Source organism: Macaca mulatta, chromosome Y (genome assembly GCF_049350105.2).
Source record: "Macaca mulatta isolate MMU2019108-1 chromosome Y, T2T-MMU8v2.0, whole genome shotgun sequence".
Classification (NCBI taxonomy): Eukaryota; Metazoa; Chordata; class Mammalia; order Primates; family Cercopithecidae; genus Macaca; species Macaca mulatta.
Genome location: NC_133427.1, coordinates 4300306 through 4322711, shown reverse-complemented (window position 1 = coordinate 4322711; position 22406 = coordinate 4300306). Strand labels below are relative to the sequence as shown.

General features: G+C 37.4%; 1 protein-coding gene across 13 annotated transcripts in view; it reads right to left on the bottom strand.

Annotated features, from left to right (window-relative positions):
• The window catches only part of USP9Y (ubiquitin specific peptidase 9 Y-linked), a 211387-nt gene that overhangs the window by 30068 nt on the left and 158913 nt on the right, over positions 1-22406 (bottom strand). For all 13 annotated transcript variants that reach the window (XM_077989779.1, XM_077989783.1, XM_077989774.1 and 10 more), the window contains 6 exons: positions 19145-19253; positions 18379-18525; positions 17423-17569; positions 16173-16395; positions 12969-13189; positions 10424-10614 (listed from right to left, as the gene is read on the bottom strand). In XM_077989779.1, the coding sequence (XP_077845905.1) occupies positions 10424-10614; positions 12969-13189; positions 16173-16395; positions 17423-17569; positions 18379-18525; positions 19145-19253 (1038 nt within the window). The remainder of the gene's footprint in view (positions 1-10423; positions 10615-12968; positions 13190-16172; positions 16396-17422; positions 17570-18378; positions 18526-19144; positions 19254-22406) is intronic.

Sequence of the window (22406 nt, the reverse complement as noted above, 5' to 3'; positions counted from 1 at the left end):
GCAAGCTCCGCCTCCCGGGTTCCCGCCATTCTCCTGCCTCACCCTCCCGAGTAGCTGGGACTACAGGCGCCGCCAACACGCCCGGCTAATTTTTTGTATTTTTTAGTAGACACGGGGTTTCACCGTGTTAGCCGGGATGGTCTCGATCTCCTGACCTCGTGATCGGCCCGTCTCGGCCTCCCAAAGTGCTGGGATTACAGGCTTGAGCCACCGCGCCCGGCCAGGAGCCATTTGTATGTTTCTTGAAAAAACATTTACTCAAATCTTTTGCTCATATTAGTCTGTTTTCACACTGCTGTTAAGTACTGAAACTGGGTCATTTATACAGAAAAGAAGTTTAACTGACTCAGTTCAACATGGCTGTAAGGAAGCAAGACTGAGAGGCCTTAGGACACTTAACATCATGGTGGACAGTGAAGGGGAAGCAAGCACATCTTACATGGCAGAGCAATATAAATCTTTAACCACCTTGGTTGAATTAATACCTAAGTATATATATTTTTTTGATGGCTATATAAATGTTTTCATATTCTTTTTGGGACTGTTTACTGTTGCTGTACAGAAATGCAACCAATTTTTGTCCGACTTTGCATTCTGCTACTTTACCTAATTCAATTATTTACTCCAACAGTTTTCATAGGAGTATCTTCAGAAATTTATAATACATGTAAGATCACAGCATGTGTAAACAGAGATAATTTTTCTACTCCTTTTCCAGTGTGGATGCCTCTTCCTTTTTCTTGCCTAATTGTGCTGGGTAGGACTACCAGTAGTATATTAAACAGCAGGGGTATAAGTGCGCAGCTTTGCCTTGTTCGTTATCTTAGATTAAAAGCTTTATATTACAAATACCCTTGCTCAGAGTTTTTTAAATACGGCTCTTACTAAGCTGAGGCAGTTTCCTTCTGTTCTGTATTTATTGCATGTTTTGTATCAGGAAAGGAAGTTCAGTTCTGTTAAATGCTTTCTCAGTCTCAATTGAGACGACAATGTGCTTTTTTCTGCTCATTTATTAAGGTTGTATATTACACTGATTAGTTTCACATGTTGAATCATCCACATATTCTTAGAATAAACCCCACTTGGTCATGATATAATATTCTTTTAACATGCTGCTGACTTGGATTTGCTAGTATTTTGTTGTGGAATTTTGCATCAATTACAGACCAGTATCAATGGATACTGTTCTATAATTTTCTTGCATCATCTTTGTCAGACTTGTATATGTTAGATGTATATTTGAGGCTTTCCTTTAGCATAATGAAAGTGAACCTTTAATTAAGCTCAGTGTGTCAATAGCTTAATCCTTTTTCTATGCTGTGTTGCATTTCAACATATGAATGTACCAGAGTTTATTTATCTATTAGCCATTCAAGGGACAAAAGTTGTTCCCAAAATTGCTGGGACACAAGCAACTTACCACTGCTGAAAAAGCCACTATAAATACCCACATACAGAATATACCTTAGTTTTCATTTTGGTAAATATCCAGGAGTCAGCCTGCTTAGTTGTACATTAAGTTTATGAATAAGTTTGTAAGAAACTGGCAGTTTTCCAAAGGATCATAACTTTGGAAAATTCTATCAGTAAATGGTTGAGTATCATGTGCTCCTGATCCAAACCAGCATTAGAAAAAAACAGGGGTGTAGTTGTATCTGTTGTGGTTTTAACATAAAAACCCCTAATGAATAATAATGTTGAACAGTTTTATACCATTTATCATCTTTGGTTAAGTTTTCAAATATTTTAAGAATTTTAATTACGTGCTTTTTAATATAGAGTTAGGAAATGCTTTGTTATGTATTTTCCAAATATTTTCCCATGGTATGCCTTGTCTTCTCATTTTCTTAATGTCTTTGGAAGAGAAAACAGCTTTCCTTTTGATGAAGTCACACGTGTCAATATCTATGAATTCAGAATCATCTAATGTGGCTGGGAGGAACAGCTATTTTTCCTGTTCTTATGAGAATCTTAACTGTTTCCTCTAATTCTTTCATGTGTTTCTTTCCTTACCCCAAATTGTTTCCGGACTTACATGTAGTGCTTAGTTCTCTCTTGAATATTCAAGGAGAAATAAAGATTACTAGAATTAATGCAGCTCTCCAATGTACTACCACAAACCTTAGATGCTTTAGTCTCCTTGGATTCTCCACAATGTTTCAAGTCAGGAATTCCATTGTTCCGACTCAATGTCCCACCCTACACTGTAGTCTAAGGCTACTGCAGGGCTCTCATTTGTTTCCTATTTCAAGAATAATATTCCTTTTTTGTCTGATATCTATGTGTTGAAGCCATAGTTTAATGTACTTTATCCGTATATTAAAAAAAATTTTTTTTCACCAAAGGAGGCAAATTAAGTCCAAATTACTTCAAATTGACAAGAAGTAAAAACGTATCGTTTTCATTTTTGGCACTACTCTAAAGTTTCTTTCTTTATTACTCTTTCCCGCACCCCTGCCCCAACTTCATTGGTTTCTAGTACTTCTGAAATATCTTTGCTTGTTTCGGTTTTAATTTACTATTTTCTCCACTGTATTTTTTCTTTCCTTTTTTTTTTTTTCATTTTTCTTTTTTTTGAGATAGAATCTTGCCCTATTGTCCAGGCTGGAGTGCAGTGATACAGTCACAGCTCATTGCAGCCTCAACCTACCAGGCTCAAGTGATCTTCTTCCCTCAGCTTCCTTAGTAGCTAGGACTACAGGTATGCACTACCATGCCCAGCTAATTTCTATATTTTTAGGAGAGACGGAGGTTTCACCATGTTGGCCAGGCTGGTGGTGAACTCCTGGGCTTGAGTGATCCGCCCACCTTCGCCTCCCAAAGGGCTGGGATTACAGGCATGAGCCACCACACCCAGTTGCTCCCCTAGTTTTAAGGCAAAAAACAAGTTAATAATTCCTACATGAAAATATACTGTTTACTGGCCGGGCATGGTGGCTCATGCCTGTAATTCCAGCACTTTGGGAGGCTGAGGCTGGTGGATCACCCAAGGTCTGGAGTTTGAGACCAGCCTCACTAACATGGTGAAACCCCATCTCTACTAAAATTACAAAAAATTAGCTGGGCATGGTGGCAGATGCCTGTAATCCCAGCTACTCAGGAGGATGAGGCAGGAAAATCGCTTGAACCTGAAAAGCGGAGGTTGTGGTTAGTTGAGATCATGCCATTAAACTTGAACCTGGGCAACAAGAGCAAAACTCCATATTAAAAAAAAGAAAGAAAATATACTGTTTACCATTCAACTATTCCCCACTAATTTTGGTAATCATCAGTGAATCTTTCTTGCATCAGTTACTACTGTGATGCTCTAATGGTGTTACTCTCTTTCCTTCATTTATTTACTTATACAGTTATTTGCTTACATCAGTATGAGTATTTATGCTAAGTGTTACAATCTATTATTTTTTTCCTAAAATTGTTTCAATATTAAACATGAGAGCTTTTCAGTTGGTTCCTATGCCTACTTGATATTATTTCTTTTCTTTTTTGACAATTTCCTTAATGGCTTGCATCTAGGTCAATATGCTCATAGTCATCTGCTCCTGCCTAGGAACAAACCAACTTTCCAAGTAGATCTGGTTTCTTTTATCGGAAAATGGTATTTACAAATTAAGCTCTAGATACCAACTGCTAGATACCTATGTTATTGGGGTCATTATTTTTAGACATTCTCAGTGTACAGAACTTGGAAATAGATTTGTGTATACCACATCAATGCTCACACACACACATCTCTATTGCTATACGTATCTGTATGTATGTGTCTAAACTTAAAAACATATATACAGGACAGCATGATGGCTCAGCTCAAGCTGTAATCACAGCACTTTGGGGGGCTGATGGGGGCAGATCACTTGATGTCAGGAGTTCGAGACCAACTAGCCAACATGGTGAAACCCCATCTCTACTAAAAATAAAAAAAAAATTAGCTGGGCCTGGTAATGGGTACCCGTGATCCCAGCTATTTGGCAGGCTGAGGCAGAAGAATCGTTTGAATCTGTCAGGTGGAGGCTGCAGTGAGCTGAGACTGCACCACTGCATTCCAGCCTGGGTTACAGAGCAAGACTCTGTCTCAAAACAAACAAACAAACAAATAAAAACAAAACCACCAAGAAGCATACATACATATCACACCACATATGTAGTTGAAAATAAACATGACTGCAACTGAATACCAGTGTTCACTCAAGTCATCTACCTTCCCTTACCTGTAACTTATCTTTACAAAAATTACAATCCTGGCTGTTATTATCTATACTAGATTTGTTCACCCCTAATAAACATCTAAAGTAGTTCTAGAATTGGTAACACTTGGAACTAGAATTGCAGCGATTAGTATTTCTGTACAGTTCTTTTTATTTAGCTTCACAGTACCTACTCAATACACTGTTTTCCAAAGTTACTTGGGATGGTTCTTTCAACTTTTCTTGGTTAGTGATTTCCTATTCTCTTTTTCTAGGCTTGGATTTTTTTTTTTAAAGTTGAGATAATTGTAAAATCACATGAAATTTTAAGAAATAACAGAGATACTGTTTTCTCTATTTTAATAAATAATAAAGATATCTTTTACCCAATTTCCCCAGCAACAGCATCTTGCAAAACTATGTAATATAATATCACAATTAGGATACTATTATTGGTACAAGCCAAAATCTTAAATTAGATTTCTCTAGGTTTTAGTTGTACCTATTTATGTATGTTTAGCTATGTCTGTGTAATTTTACATATACACACACAAATATATGTATGTAAATACATATATAGAATATACATATAAATTATATAGTTACTTTATGAATTATATTATCACAGTGTTAATATTTTATCACTTCCATTAAGATACAGAAGCTTCACAGCCAGATAATAAACATTTACTTTTCTCCATATGCAATTGTCAAACATACTAAAACCATACATAATTACCCCTTAATGTTATTTTTACTTTCAATACTCATAGAAATTTAAAGAAACTAGGAAAGAAAAATAAGACTTCTATATATGCCATTTTCCATTTGTATTATGTCTTGCAATTCCATGTGTCCCTGTGTTTTAACTACTTTTCTGCCAAAACTTTGAATAGAATTCAAAAATTTCCTCACAAGTTTCCTTTCTTGTGAGAATAAATGTATATCCCAGTAACTACTAAGATATATTTTCACTGGACATCACAATATGACTTAACATATTCTTTATCTACTTTTTTTTCTGTTGTCTGTACTTTTGATGTAATCAAAGAAATCACTGCCAAATCCAATACCATAAATTTCCCCCTTAAACTTTTACAATTTTATTTCTTATGTTTAGCTTTGGTTCATATTGAGTCAATATTTAAACATGGTCTAAGGCAGGATTGTCCAAGGGAGAGAATATACTCATGGGTTCTGAGTTTCTGTTTCTTGATGGGCTGGCAAAGTTCCTTCCTCACCCTCTTTCACCTTATCACTAGACACAGAAACTAAAAACCCATGGCTTCAGGCTGCTTTTAGCCTAAAACAAAACAAAACATAACAACAAAATGAGGCAGGTTGGACAAGCTTGTCTAAGGTAAGGTTCTAATGATGAAAGATTAAACTTTTCCTCTAAGACCAGGAACAACCCAAATATATCCATTTTTACCACTTCTATTTGACAAAGTAATTCTCCTAGAACAATCATTAAAGAAATAAGAAACAAAAAGCATCCAAATCAAAATCCTAAAGATTACATGCAAGCATACATCACTGTGATAAAATAATTCAATAAAGTTTCCAAATCAGCACCCCAAAATTAATACAGGGATATGAGAGACTTATTACTAATGAATATAAAGTTTCAATTTAAAAGAAGAAAAACTGGCAGGGTGCAGTGGCTCAGCCTGTAATCCCAGCATTTTGGGAGGCCAACCCAGGCAGATTACCTGAAGTTAGGAGTTCCAGACCATCCCGGCCAACATGGTGAAAGCACGTCTCTACTAAAAATACAAAAATTGGCTGGGCGTCTTGGCAGGCACCTATAATCCCAGCTACTCTGGAGGCTGAGGCAGGACAATTGCTTGAACCCGGGAGGTGGAGGTTGCAGTGAACCGAGATCACGCTACCGCACTGCAGCACGGCGACAGAGCGAGACCCCATCTCAAAACAAAAAGATGACAAACCTTTGGATATAGTGGTATAAAGGTATATAATGCCAGTGACCTGGACAACTAAAATCTATCAAAATGGTGAATTTTTATGTTATGCACATTCTGCCATGATTAAAATAGTAAATTACAGGAGGAGCCTGAAAATGAAAAGAAAAAAAAAGCCAACTATGATTTCATCGAAATTTAAAACTCTTGACTGGGCGCTATGGTCTGTAATCCCAGGACTTTGGGAGGTCAAGGTAGGTGGATCACCTGAGGTTGGTCAGAAGTTCAAGACCAGCCTGGCCAATGTGGTAAAACCCCATCTCTACTAAAAACACAAAAATTAGCTGGGTATGGTGGCATGGGCCTGTAGTCTTAGCTACTTGGGAGGCTAAGACAGGAGAATTGCTTCAATCTGGGAGGCAGAGGTTGCAGTGAGCCAAGATTGCACCACTGCAATCCAGCCTGGGTGACATAGTGACTCTCTGAAAAAAAAAAAAAAAAAAAAGAAGAAACCTCTTATGCATAAAGTGCACTATAAAGATACTGAGAGGATAATCCACAGATGGGAGAAAATATTTCTAAATAACTTATCTCCAAGGGCCTACTATCACAAATACACAAAAAAAGATACAAAGAAGTCTTACAACCCAACAACAAAAGGCAATCAAAAAATGAGAAAAGTATTTCAATAGACATTTCCTCAAAAAAGTACAGAAATTACTAATAAGTACATGAAAAAATGCTCAACAGTACTTAACAGTCATTAGGGAAATGCAAATGAAATTCAAAAGAAGATATACTTCACATATTTCAGGATGGATATACTTAAAAGTAAGGTAATAGGTGTTGACAGATGTAGAGAAACTGTAACCTTCATAACTTGCTGACAGAAAATGTAAATATCTGGGCCAGACCTGGTGGCTCACACCCGTAATATCAGTACTTTGGGAGGCCAAGGTTGATGGATCATCTGCGGTCTGGCGTTTGAGACCAGCCTAGCCAACATGGCCAAACCTCTTCTCTACTAAAAACCCTGTCTTTACTGAAAATACAAAAATTAGCTGTGGTGGAGTGCTGGTGGAGCATGCCTGTAGTTCTAGCTACTCAGGAGGATGAGGCAGGGAGGAGGAGGCTGGAGAGTTGCTTGAACGTGGGAGGTAAAGGCTGCCGTGAACTGAGATTGCACCACTGCACTCCAGCCTGGGTAACAGAGCGAGACTCCTTCTCAAGAAAAAAAAAAAAAAAAAAGAAAAGAAAAGAAAATGTAAAATTCTTACAGGAACTTTGGAAAGCAATTTGGTGGTTCCACAAAAAGTCAGACATAGAATTATGACATGACCCAGTAACTGCATTTCTAGGTCTACTCCAAAAAGAAATGAAATGAAACATGCATCCACACATAAATGTGTTCATGAATTTTCACAGAGGCACTATTCACAATAGCTCAAAGACAGAAACCATCCAAAGTTAATCAGTGGATAAATAAACAAAACGTGGTCTAGTCATACAATGAAATATAATTCAGCCATAAAAAGAACAAAGTGCCAATACATGTTACAGAATGTACATACTTTAAACACACCATGTTTAACACAACATGCTAGACAGAAAGGCCACATATTCTGTGATTAAATTACAAGAAATATAAAAAATATGCAAACCTATATAGAGAGAAAAGTAATTTTTTGTTGCCAGGGTGGGAAGAAGAGAAAAATGGGCTGACTCTTTAATGAGCAGGGAACCTCTTTTTTAGTGATGAAAATGTTCTGGAACCAAATGATAGTGAAATGATAATGAAATATCAAATGATAATAACCAAATGATAATGAAAATGTTCTGGAACCAAATGATACTTTCACAAAAAATTCTGAATGTACCAAAAACCACTGAATTGTACACTATTAAATGGTTGAAATGGTGAATTTTATAAGAACTTTACCACAAAAGAAAAAAATGTATTAGGAACCTATGTGTCTAGATTGTGTGTAACACAAATGTGTTAGGACAAATTGTGAGCTCCACACTTATTTGGAGAGAATCACCGAGCAGACAAAAACATACATATTTAAGTACAAACACATTATAGCTTAATACATTTAAATACAAATTATAAAGAAGCAAAATGATACATATCTATATACGTGTGTATGAAATTCCTCTATAATGTATATAATTATGTAACTATGTATTCAATTATCACACATATATGCACACACATAAATTAAGTACAAGATTTGAAGATAGAAACTTAAAAGTGTTATAGTAAATTGGAAGAACAAGAACAGAAATGCTGACTAGATTGCAGAAAAAAGTCTTGAGGTAAAGAAAGCATAAGCTAGGGAAAGAAAAAATAGCTGAAACAGGTAAAAAGGAGAGCAAGGCACATCTGAAGTTATATAACTGAAAGAAGAAAAAAGAATTATAAATGTATGCATTTATAATTATAACCTAGGCTTACAGCTCAACTATAGAATATAGAAATTTATACTGAGAGACATAATGGGGAGTCAGTGTACTATAAGTTTGTGACTTTCAAAAGAAATGAAAGTGATATGCTAATACATATAAGGGTTGCTGCCATAAATGAAACAGAAAAAGCAGCTCAGAAATCAGAAGAAGCCTTTCCTTTCCTACCTCTGAGCTATCCAGGAAGTACCTTGTTGAAAGAACTCTAAATTCTTATGAGGGACAGCAGTATTTTTCTACACACTAGGAAGAGCACGTATTACAGTATATGGTAAAAAGTTGTGCTACAGTGTTTAGTACCATGTATGACAGAAAGTAGGCCTTGATAAAACAGGTGAAACAAACGAACAAAAAAAGATAAGTTTAAGATGTAACTGAGCTCTTTGTTTCTTGAGACAGGGTCTCACTCTGATACTCAGCCTGGAGGGCAGTGGCTCCATCACAGTTGAGGTGATCCTCCCTCAGTAGTTGGGACTACTGGCACAGGCCACCACACCCAGCTAAGTTTTTGCATTTTTAGTAGAGATGGGGTTTTGCCATGTTGCCTAGGGTGGTCTTGAACTCATGGGCTCAAGAGATCTGCTTGCCTTGGCCTCCCAAAGTGATGGGGCTATTAGTGTGAGCCACTGCAGCTGGCCTAATTGAGGTTTTCCAAATCTAAAGAGGCCAGATTTTATTGGTCACTTTTGAAGGATGTTAGGGAATTATTACTTTACAAATTTGTAAAGAAAAATATACCCATATATAAAAATAGTTATAATTACATATAATATACACAGTATATAATTATATATAATATACACATATAATTTTTCTTGCCAGGCTAGGAAGGGGGACTTCCTTTCTAGTGGTGAAAATGTCCATTTGTTTATGAGTAATGCTGGTGTTCAAGGTGAGTATGATACATCATCTTGGGGATCAACACTGCTCCAGAGACCAAAAGATATCATTAATGCACTAATCTAACTTATAATGCAAGAAGCTGAAAGCAACTAACACCAAAAGTTAGTGAATGAAATGATTTTCCACCCTTCAAAGGAGCTGAGACTACAAGGCTCATATTACCATGCCTGACTACTTTTTGTATTTTTTTGTAGAGTCAGAGTTTTGTCATGTCTTCCAAGCTTATAAAATAATTTTTATTATATGTGATAATGTACCATGATCATCTTTTTAAAGAAAAATGTTAGAGATATATAAAAAATCTATATAGATAAAACAATATATTTCACATTTGCTTTTGCAGAGAGCTGTTTAAGCAAGGGAATGACTACATTTTAGTATTTTGCTTTTATGTAATTTTTTTGAGATGCAGTTTCCTCTTGTTGCCCAGGCTAGAGTGCAATGGCACAACCTTGGCTCACTGCAACCTCTATCTCCTGGGTTCAAGCGATTCTCCTGCTTCAGCCTTCCAAGTAGCTGGGATTACAGGCATGCGCCACCACATCTGGCAAATTTTGTATTTTTGGTAGAGACAGGGTTTCTCCATGTTGGTCAGGCTGGTCTTGAACTCCTGACCTTGGGTGATCTGCCAGCTTTGGGTTTCCAAAGTGCTGGGCTGACAGCCATGAGCCACTGTGCCTGGCTGATTTTATATAATTGGTAAGTCCTCCAAAATGAAGAAGTAAATTGTGTCTTAAGAGATTAAAGAATACAGTGCCTTTCTTTACTGTGACAAATTTTCCCTCTTTCTACTGGTATAATTAAAAAAAACTATGACCAAGAAGGATAGTTAGAACATTAGTATAGTTTAAATATTAAATACAAAACTAATTATTCTAAGATACATTTTAGAAGTTTACTGTATTGAGGTTTTTATGAAACTTAAATGATCATCCACCCATAATTTACCTGAACTGTTTCCAAAATCCTCTGGGTACATAGTATTGTAGTCGGGAAGCAGCTAAATGACCAAAGATGATCTGAAGGTGTCTTAGGACACCAATATTGTACTCTTTCCTATCTTCTGTCTTACTTAAAGCTGGTTTGTCTTCAAATTGATGAGGATATCCAAATACATCATCTCGGGGATCAACATTACTCTAGAGACCAAAAGACATTGATGAGCTAATCTAACTTTGATAGTATAATGAAAGAAGTTGAAACAAATACCAAAAGTTAGTAAATGAAATGCTATTCATTTTTTCATACTTCTTACTTCCAAAGCAGTTAATTTTTAATATTAGTCCTCATTTCACAGATGGGTTATGATAAAATATTTCACAGATAAGTTATTATAAAAGAATAGTTAAAAAAAATTAGAGGTAGTGTAATATAGTAAAGTTTGGTCAAGTAGACAGGACTAAAGACAAATGAGTGCTCTGCCATAAGTAACTTCAGGGGAGTAAGTTACTTGGTCTTCCTAGGACTCAGTATCTTCTTGTGAGGACAATGCATTTTCTCAGATTACATGAGATAGTCCATGTAATGTTATCACAATTATTAAAAATAAATATGGTTATTAAGACTAGTTGTGGAAGGAACAGGAGCATACACAAAAGCTCCAAAGGTCATAATCTCAAATACAGCTGCTTTACTAATGTCTAACATGTTTCTATATGCTTTGCTCTGTATCTGATATTTGTGTTACAGAAATAAATAATACCCAGTTCCTGCCCTGGAAAAGCTCACTGCATAGAAAAAGTAGGCATACCCATGCATGCCACAGTACAGTGCTGAGACAACATAAAGCACAAGCAACCAAGCACAAAGGTGGGTGACCTAACTTGAAATTTTATGTTCTGTTGGCCTCATTTACTTTTTTGTCAGTATGATGAGCCATCTCTATCTATTTTAGATTCAACACCCTATGGGGGGTTGAATGAGCTATAAAAGTAGGACTTAATTTCCAATTTCCTTCCAGTAGTGGCTCTTAACCTGGTATTGGTGAACAATCCACATGGAGATTCTACTACAAGTATAGCTACCCAGATGGGAATGCCTAGATGGTGTGATTCATTAGATCTTGAAAGGCAGAAGCAAGTGTCTGTAATCTCCATAAATGATACACTACAATCTGAAACTCAAACTATTTCAGACCACTGAAGGGAAGAAATGTAGAAACTGGAGAACCATTTACTGCAGTTAAAATTTTTGATTTCTGTATTTAGTTCCTATCAACATAAGTAAAAGATAAACAGTCTGAGTATAAACGTGACCAAGACCGGGCATGGTGGCTCACACCTGTAATCCCAGCACTTTGGGAGGCCAAGGTGGGCGGATCATGAGGTAAGCAGATCGAGACTATCCTGGCTAACAAGGTGAAACCCCATCTCTACTAAAAATACAAAAATTATCTGGGCATGGTGGTGGGCACCTGTAGTCCCAGCTACTTGGGAGGCTGAGGCAGGAGAATGGCGTGAACCTGGAAGGTGGAGCTTGCAGTGAGCTGGGATTGTTCCACTGCACTCCAGCCTGGGAGGCAGAGCGAGACTCTGGCTCAAAAAAAAAAAAACATGACCAAAACTTTTTTTTTCTTTTCAGATGGAGTCTCACTCTGTCACCCAGGCTGGAGTACCGTGGTACGCTCTCACCTCACTTCAACCTCTGCCTCCTGAGTTTAAGAGATTCTCCTGCCTCAGCCTCCTGAGTAGCTGAGATTACAGACGTGCACCACCACAGCTGGCTAATTTTTTTATTTTTAGTAAAACTGGGGTTTCACTCTGTTGGTCAGGGTGATCTCCAACTCTCCACCTCAGGTGATCTGCCTCCCTTGGCCTCCCAAAGTGCTGGGATTACAGGCATGAGCCACCATGCCCAGCCAAATATGAACAAAACTACATTTTCTCTATACACGTACTTAAGAGCTACATCTTAAATCTTAAATATGTGATCTGTCACTAAAAACTAACTTTTTTACTGCTTTATTTTCAACTGGATATATTTCATAGACAGCCTGATTACAGTTGTTAACTAACATTGTTAACAGGTCAATGAAGCATTATTTGAGAAACAAATTTGTTTCCTTAGCAGAAAGAGCTCTAATTTGAGAAAAATAGAGAATCCTAAAAATAAGTCCAATTTATGAAACAGACAATATAAAAAGTGAAAGAAATTAAATAACACATTTTAAGAAACAAGACAATGAAAATGTAATTATTAAAAACAAATAAATTCATCATTTTTCAAATACCGAATTACATTTACCATGTCACACAAAATGCGATTATATTAACTGTGCTTTGGAGACAAAAAAACAGTGCTAAAAATTATCAACTGGAGTTTCAAGTCTATTAGATAGTGAGTACTACAAGTATGCCAGACATAGTATCTCAGAGATTCTGCCTGGATTATCAAAATGTAGTCCCCACAAAATCCCATGAAAGTATAGTAATCTGAGGGAGAACAATAGCATCTGCTATCAGAATCTTCAAAGAAAACAGTAATTAAAATTTACCTCACCGTCCTGCTTCTCATCCCCGAACATATCATCATCTAAATCACTACCTGTGCCTTCAATTGCAAGAATACTGTTCCTGATAGAAGGAATCATGTATAGCTGCTGGATCACAGAGTTCATGTAACATGTAGCACCAGCATTTTTGAGTCCCACAAATCCTTTTGGTGGGCGGGGTCCAACAGGAGGCAGATATTCCCACTCAGTAAGTGCTTCACAAGCTGAATTAAAAAGAGAAAAGATGCTTATACTATGAAAATGGTGATTCTGTTCACCATTTTCAGGCTAACAAATTAATAACAGCAACACCTCCTTTACCACCACAGCCACTTTGAAACAATATTTTAAATGTTCACATCAACGATATGAGCCACTATACAGATTCTTAGCTACAGACCTTGTTGATGTTTTTAATGATACTGCTTCTGTAATGGTTTGAAGCGTCATGTAAGATGGTGTAATACTGGCCACTGCGGTGCCTCACGCCTGTAATCCCAGCAGTTTGGGAAGCCAAGGCAGGTAGGTCACCTAAGGTCAGGAGTGACCAACATGGTGAAACCCTGTCTCCAGTGAAAATACAAAAGTTAGCTGAACGTGGTGGCACGTGCCTGTAATTCCAGTTAGTTGGAAGGCCGAGGCAGGACAATCGCTTGAACTCACGAGACAAAGGTTGTAGTGACTCCAGCCCGGGTAACAGAGAGAGACTCTGTCTCAAAAAAACAAGGTGGTATAGCACTAAATTTCCATTTGTTAAACACAGGCTTAGTGTTAACCATTATTATTTTACTAATTAAAAACTTCTGGCTGGGCATGGTGGCTCACAACTGTAATCCCAGCACTTTGGGAGGCCGAGGTGGGCAGATCATGGGGTCAGCAGTTCGAGACCCATGTCTGTACTAAAAATACAAAAATTAGCTGGGTGTGGTGGTGTGCGCCTGTAGTCCCAGCTACTTGGAAGGCTGAGGTAGGAGAATCACTTAAGCCCGGGACGAGGAGGTTGCAGTGAGCTAACACTGTGCTACCGCATTCCAGCCTGGCAACAGGGCAAGACTCCTTCTCAAAAACCACAACAACAACAAAAAACTTCTATATCTAAGTGTATTGAATTCACTGTGGTCAGAACTCTCTATAAAAAAAATACTATGGTTTTCTCACTTTTTATTGTATATAAGAGCACTGTCTTATTTACAATGTAAGTATCGTATACAATACAAACTTGACTTTGACTCAAGTTGTGGTTCTCTTTTTTTTTTTTTTGAGACGGAGTCTCGCTCTGTCGCCCAGCCCAGGCTGGAGTGCAGTGGCGCGATCTCGGCTCACTGCAAGCTCTGCCTCCCGGGATCACGCCATCCTCCTGCCTCAGCCTCCTGAGTAGCCGGTACTACAGGCGCCCGCCACCGCGCCCAGCTAATTTTCTGTATTTTTAGTAGAGACGGGGTTTCACCGTGGTCTCAATCTCCTGACCTTGTGATCCACCCACCTCGGCCTCCCAAAGTGCTGGGATTACAGGTGTGAGCCACCGTGCCCGGCCCTGACTCTTAAAAAGTATAACCTTCACGTAAATATGTTTCCTTCCTTAGTAAATAGTGATAATTGCTTTGCCGATATCTAGTTTTATTGTGAGATAGTCAATGAGATGTGTATTTGAAATAACTGCGAGAACTATAAATCCTTCTTTTCCTTGCATGAAACCAAAACAACTTAAACATCAATCACCATCAGAGATGAATTACATAAATTGGAGCACACTGAACTGCAAGTTATGTAGCTAATAAATAGAATTATACAGATCTTCATGTGCTGACAGGTGTGTTACTAAGTACAAAACAAAGTTAACAATATTGTATTTTGTACATTTTCATTTGTACAGAACAAATAGCTATACATACATACAAATGCATAGACAGAGATAATTTCTGGACTGGAAACATAAAACCTGTAGGAAGTTAATAATTGTTAACACGTATCCTCTTTTATATTTGAAAATCCATATTTACCAGGTATAAACACTAGTAAAATAAACAAGTGTTTCTGAAAAATAAACTCTTTTGAAACTACCTACTTTACCACATAAATACATTAGTTAAATTAACAAAAGAAGCGTTTTTAAAAAAGAAACTCTTGGCCGGGCACGGTGGTAGCTCACACATGTAATTTCAGCACTTTGGGAGGCTACGGCAGGTCATCACCTGATGTCAGTTCTAGACCAGCCTGACCAAGATGGCGTAACCCGTCTCTACTGAAAATACAAAAATCAGTCAGGTGTGGTGGCAGGCACCTTGAATCCCAGCTACTCAGGTGGCTGAGGCAGGAGAATTGCTTGAACCCAGGAAGCGGAGGTTGTAGTGAGCTGAGATCGCACCACTGCACTCCAGCCTGGGGAACAAGAGCGAGGCTTTGTCTCAAAAAAGAGAAGAAACTCTTCTCTCTATGCAGATTCAACGGAACAAAAAAAAAAAAAATCTGACCTTCTAAGCAGGGAGTTTAGGTAGAAACTCCTACAATGTGATTGAAAATATTCTCACCCAGGGAAATACATAAGCAAAGTTAAATTTGTATTTATTAATTAAAGATTTATAATGCATGCTGTTGTTAATTATATTCTAAGCCTTGGTTTTTTCCTTGAAATGAACTAAATTTTATATTATTATCTGTTATTTTAGTTACACCCACCTCCCACTCTGAGTTTCAGTTCTATGTAAGATCTGAAGGGAGCTACTCACTTTACGGCATTGATGCCGTAAATGATCTGGGCATTTAGTACTTAGTAAAATACACTCAAATTTCTCTTCTTACATTGTGATCTTTAAAACTATACCTTCCTTAGAATTCAACAAAAATAACATTAAGCAACCTCAGTGTTAGGATTATGAAAATCTTTTTAATGCATGCATTTTAAATATAAACTTGTTATGGCATTAAATTGCCTTCCTATTACTCTGAAGTTTCGGTTTTATTTCACATATGACTAAATAAAACTCATCTAAACAAAGCATAAAGGAGCATTTAAAAGACACATCTAAAAATTTTTTCTGAATTAATGTTCTCTGACTAAAACGATTTTAATTATATCTGACAACTAAAAATGTTAAACTCACTGGATCAAAAAAATCCATCACACGTTAATTTTTCTAAAACATCAAATAAAATTTTAAACTGAATATCATTAATGAACAATACAGCTTTATAATTTAAAATACTCACTAGTTATTGCTGTGCCTATGTAATACATTTCAGTCAAACAGTCTACTATCTGTCTGAGATTCCTTACACAGCCAATAGCTAATGCTACAAGTAGCTCAAAACCAGCATTGATGGTAATGGGTGAACTACAGACTGGAACAGCTTGCTCAGCTGGCAGTTCTCCACTTCTTAAATATTGCAGGTAAACTTTGGATGCAGGAAAGATGAAATCATCAATTAATTCCTAGTAAGTTAGAAAAAGACATTAGATGTTATTAGTAGAAAATATAGGTTAGGAAAAACATGTCTCTTCAAAGGAAATACTTTAATAATTATTTGACATAATTAAATATCTCATTATATATCTCAAAACAAAACAAAACTCTATAAAAACCTCTGAGAACAATTAATAAATGTAATCAGTTTTCCAGATCAGATTTTTTGAAGTGATTTAAACAATTTTATACCAAAGAAAAGAGACATTCTAAATAAATTTAACTTCTTTAATCAGATATAAACAGAAACAAATTCATTTCAAATAGGAACAGAATGCATCAAAGTTATATTCTTTTTCTTGAATTGCATGACATACAAAAAGCTCACCAAGAAATACTGTATAAAAAATGAAGTTTTGCAAGATGGAAATTTCTCTCATTTAGAAATCTAGTCAAGAAAAACTGAGATTATTCAACATGAAAATCAATCAATGCTGCTTACTGACTTTTCATACCACTTTATCAAAACTCTGATTTGTAATTACAAAATCTCTTCAAGTGAGGTACACGTTTTAAAGTTACTCTAACCTCTTCAGAGATCCTTTTTAAAAGAGAAGTGGGACATGAAAAAAGAAAAAACATCCAGATTATGTCTCAAAGACATTATACAGAGTTCAATCAGATACATTTGCTAACAAACATTTATAAGGTCATGATAAGAAGTTCAGTAACAAAATTCAGAACCTACCTTAGTGAGGCCGGGCGTGTCGCTTACCCACTTTGGGAGGTGGAGGCGGACGGATCACTTGAGGTCAGGAGGTCAACACCAGCCTGGCCAAGATGGTGAAACTCGGTCTCTACCAAAAATACAAAAATTAGGTGTGGTGACACATGCCTGTACTCCCAGCTATTTGGGAGACTGAGGCAGGAGAATCGCTTGAACCTGGAAGGTGGAGGCTGCGGTGAGCTGAGATGGCACCACTGCACTCCAGCCTGGGCCACAGAGTGAGATTCCATCTCAAAAAAAGAAAAAGAAAAAAAAAAAAAAGTACTTACTTTAACGAGATTAGCACCTCCTTTTTCACAACCAAAGTGATACTTTTTCTCCGAAGTTTGAAAGGCCAGTAACTCTTTTGTTACCCCAAGGTGGCCTTCCAGTATCAGTTCTTCAACACCTGTTTCACCTGTGCTTTTAACATTATCCTGAAAAAGGAAAAATATTATAGGCCCAACTATAACATGGAGATAGAAAAGGACAGGGAGTTAGGAGAACAGAGAGCTAGAGGGAAATGAGATCTATACAATTTCCCCAAGCCGTACAAGTGGTTTCCTATTTCTTTTTTAGAAGTCTCTAGAACAGTAAATGTAAGCAATTTTGCTCCCACAAGACACAAACATATTTGGGATTTACAACCACGGGGAAAGGAGGTTACTACGGCACTGAGTGGAAGAGGCCTGAAACACTGCTCAATATCCTACAATGCACAGCAAAGCTCCTCCCAAAAAGGAATTATCTGGGTACACAATGTCAATAGCCAGGGTTCAAAAACCATGTTCTGTAAGTAAGCTTTATAATCTACTAGAAGAATGCTAACCTGAAGCCCAAAGCCATATACTTCAGAAATATACTCTCATAGAACTCTGTGAAATAAGACATCAGATGGTTCAGTGAAAATACCAAGCTCTCAAATTTGATCTTTTAAAAAGTCTTCAAATGCGATAATTTCCCAAAAAAACACCAAAGTGAAAGAAACGGAATTATCAGCATTCCAAGTTTCAAGAAAAGTAAAACACACCGAACAAAACTAGCTATGTGTGTTTCTATGAATCTAAGTTACCAACTCACCAGTGAAAAGTACACATTTTGTTTGCATTCATTCTCAGAGGCATTTTGAGAATTTATTCTCCTAAGTCATCAAATAAAAATAGAAATTAAATAAGATTCCAAACCTCCTTTTAATAAGACAGCTGATTTGATTGTGACATAATAAACTGAATACTATTCAACTTACCCGAATCCTTTTGAGCCAATCAATTTCATTGATAAGAAGAACTTCTGCATTGGGTATGTTAATATTGCCATTGTAAGCATAATTGAGAAGGTGCCGTAAAAGTGTGAAATAATCACCTGAATATTTACCCCTCTCTCTTGCTGTGCTCTGAAATATTAAATTAAAACAACATGAATTCACAAGTCTATACTCAGAGTCCATATAATTTTTTTTTTTTTTTTTTTTTTTTTTTTTGAGACGGAGTCTCGCTGTGTCTCCCAGGCTGGAGTGCAGTGGCCGGATCTCGGCTCACTGCAAGCTCCGCCTCCCGGGTTCACGCCATTCTCCCGCCTCAGCCTCCCAAGTAGCTGGGACTACAGGCGCCCGCCACCACGCCCGGCTAGTTTTTTGTATTTTTAGTACAGACGGGGTTTCACCATGTTAGCCAGGATAGTCTCGATCTCCTGACCTCGTGATCCACCCGCCTTGGCCTCCCAAAGTGCTGGGATTACAGGCTTGAGCCACCGCGCCCGGCCCATATAATTTTTTTTAAACCCAATTGGCAATACTTCATATCAATGACAAAAACAGTAAGCTCTTTATTTTTCCAAGACATACTATATTTGTCTCAAGAACTGTAAAAAAAGTCTATAAATAGTAAAAAACTATAATACTGCATTTATTAATTATGCCTTTTTAAATATAATAAAAGCTATCTAGTAACTTTCTGAATGTCTGTCATGTTAAGAATGCATTATACTGGTAAGTTCATCTGAAAACATCTCACCCCCAATATGGTAAACAGTAAAGTAATGAAGAAAAGCAGAGGCCTGTGTCCCATGCAACATCTGGTGCACATTAAAAAGAACTGCTCCTGTGCCAACTGACGAACAGTTCTGAAATAAAAGCACAAAGTAATTCATGAACAACAACAAAATAATTCCAACACTGATGTATCTTTAATAGGATGTATACATCAACAGTAAAATACAAGGTAACCCCCATTTTAGCATTTGGCTAGCAACACAGAATAAATGAGTTTAAAATATTTGACAGGGAGCTAATCCTCAAATTGTCACCGAGAGACTGGGAATATTACTACTTACTATTTATTGTTCAAGTTTCTTAATGTATGATTTCTTAGATCTTCTAATATTTACTGTGAATCAGGGGTCAGGGTGAATCAGGTCATAGGTAAGCATCAATCAATAAAATACAAGCCTCTTATTTTGCAGGACATATTTTTAACAACCTCTCTAGGAAATGTCTGGAAACACCCTCTAGATACTATACAAAGGTGCTATGCATTAAGCTTCTATATATCTTTTTTAGCCTCCCCAGAATCACTTTCAACGAACTGTGCATTGGAGCAAGCAACTCATAGATATGTAACATGGGTAAAGATATGTCTGATTGTATCAATGATTCTCAAATGTGATTATCAGACCAACAGCATTAATATCATTTGAGAACCTCTAAGATATGCAGCTTCTCAGATTCGATGCAATGCTTACTGAGTCATGAACTCTGGGAAACAAACTCAGAATCTCCCTCTCTTTTTCTCTCTCTCCCACCCCTCACCTCCCCCAAACTTTAATCAACTGAACTTTTCAAGGGCTTACAAAAGTCCCTCCTATTTATGAAACTCACAGATGGGGCTCAGAAATCATCAAACTATAGTATCAAAGAGTTCCACATGTATGCCTTTCTTCACAATTTTCTGAAGAGATGGTCCAACTGTGTTAAATTCCTAAAGGTGTCTGAGACTCTAGATTTTAGGATATTTAGCAGCATTTCCAGCCTCTCACCACTAGATGCCAGTAACAACCTTACTAATCCCACTTCCAGTTATGAACCAGGCTTAAAGTAAAATCTAAAGTACTATCTATTGAACCATATAAAACATGACCTATATAAAACAATCACATGGATTGTCCGTTATCTCTATGAGCTCTTCATACATAATTGTTCTCCTTTTTCATCCTGCCTCGGCTACACCAACCTTGTTATGTTTTCTAACAAGCTAAGTAGGCTTATGCCAGGAATCTTCATACTTGTTGATCCTGCTGCAAACTTACGTGATTATTCCCTTATTCGTTCAATTAGGTATTTACTTGAAAGTCACCCTGGCAACAAAGTATTTTGTGATTGTCCTATATAAAACCAAACTGTACTTTATAACGAACGAATCCTGCCTCATGCATTTTATATGGAATCAATAATCTCACTTAAAAACAAAGCAAACAAAAAGCTTCATACCATATCCACTAAAACAAAAACCTAACATCTAGGAACCCAAATTAGGAGGTTAACATACTATTTAAGTATTTTAAGGAAAATTTTTAAGGAACAAAAACGTATGAACTCTGAGATCAGAAAACAATCAGTGCTTCATAAATTACACTGAAAGCAAAGCTACAGGACAGATACTTTCAAACCCTCCAAAGAAATAGCACACCAACCCAAAACTGACAGGACCCTGGAAATCAACAATTTATATCAACCAAGCAAACACTGAGCTGAGAGATAATTTTTTTTTTTTTTGAGATGGAGTCTTGCTCTGTCGCCCAGGCTGGAGTGCAGTGGCCAGATCTCAGCTCACTGCAAGCTCCGCCTCCGGGGTTCACGCCATTCTCCTGCCTCAGCCTCCCGAGTAGCTGGGCCTACAGGCGCCCGTCACCTCGCCCGGCTAGTTTTTTGTATTTTTTAGTAGAGATGGGGTTTCACCATGTTAGCCAGGATGGTCTCAATCTCCTGACCTTGTGATCCACCCGTCTCGGCCTCCCAAAGTGCTGGGATTACAGGCTTGAGCCACCGCGCCCGGCCGAGAGATAATTTTTAAAATGGTAGGAAAGTCTTGGTGGTATTGCCATACCACCTCCCAGGTGCAGCTGAAGCCTTCATAACTGCAAACCACGTTCCCAATGTGAGGCCCTGATCCCTGATTCTGGAAGGAGTAAAGAAGACCTTATGTGCTAATTTATTGTGTCTTATGTCTAGGAGTTACATAAAGAATTGGTGAAATACACGTATCTCTGTTTTGCCTAACTCGGAACTCACTCATGGTTGAAAATGCCAGGCATTGGTCACAAACATCTAGGTTGCTGGGGGCAAAGTATACAGTTAACCCATAAAACAGACAACTTGCAAAAGGGGGCAAAAGCTGGAGAGATCTTTCTTTTGGAGAAATCAGGATATTCGAAAGCAGTGAAATACACTAAAGAATTTAGAAAATCATGCACATGCTCATGACAGGAGATATTCTCAAAAACATGTAAAACTGTTAGCCCTCAGGCTTATTTACAACTTTAATGTGAGAAAAACACGAAGGCTGAGGCAGAATTATAAACAGTCTCCCTAAGTATTAAAAGGGGTGTGTTAATACAGATCCAGTTTTAAAAACTGACAGTTTTTATATTATACTCAGTCAAAACACTGGTGAAATGCAAGCTAAGCCTTCAATAACTAAGAAGACACCTTGGAGAAATGAAGAAAACTTCCAGAGTTAACACATTGTAAGATTTGAATATAGTTTTCTAAAAAACAACAAACAAACAACAAAAAAACACAAAACAAACTGGAAAGTATGACCAAGGTGAAATGAAAAGCAGAAACTGAAAATGTCCTGAACTTTATACACAAAGACTATAAAAAACCAAGTTTTGGCCGGGAGCGGTGGCTCACGCCTCTAATCCCAGCACTCTGGAAGGCCGAGGTGGGCAGATCATGAGATCAGGAGATCGAGACCATCCCAGCTAACACGGTGAAACCCCGTCTCTACAAAAAATACAAAAATGAGCCAGGCATGGTGGTGTATGCCTGTAATCTCAGCTACTCGAGAGGCTGAGACAGGAGAATCGCTTGAACATGGAAGGCATAGATTGCAGTGAGCCAAGACTGCGCCCCTGCACTCCAGCCTGGGTGATAGTGAGACTCTGTCTTCAAAAAAAAAAAAAAAGAGTTAAGCCTAAAGAAAAAAAAAATAGACAAATGATAAAAGAACATGAGAGTATCAATGAGACAAATTATAGAAGAAAATATGGACTATC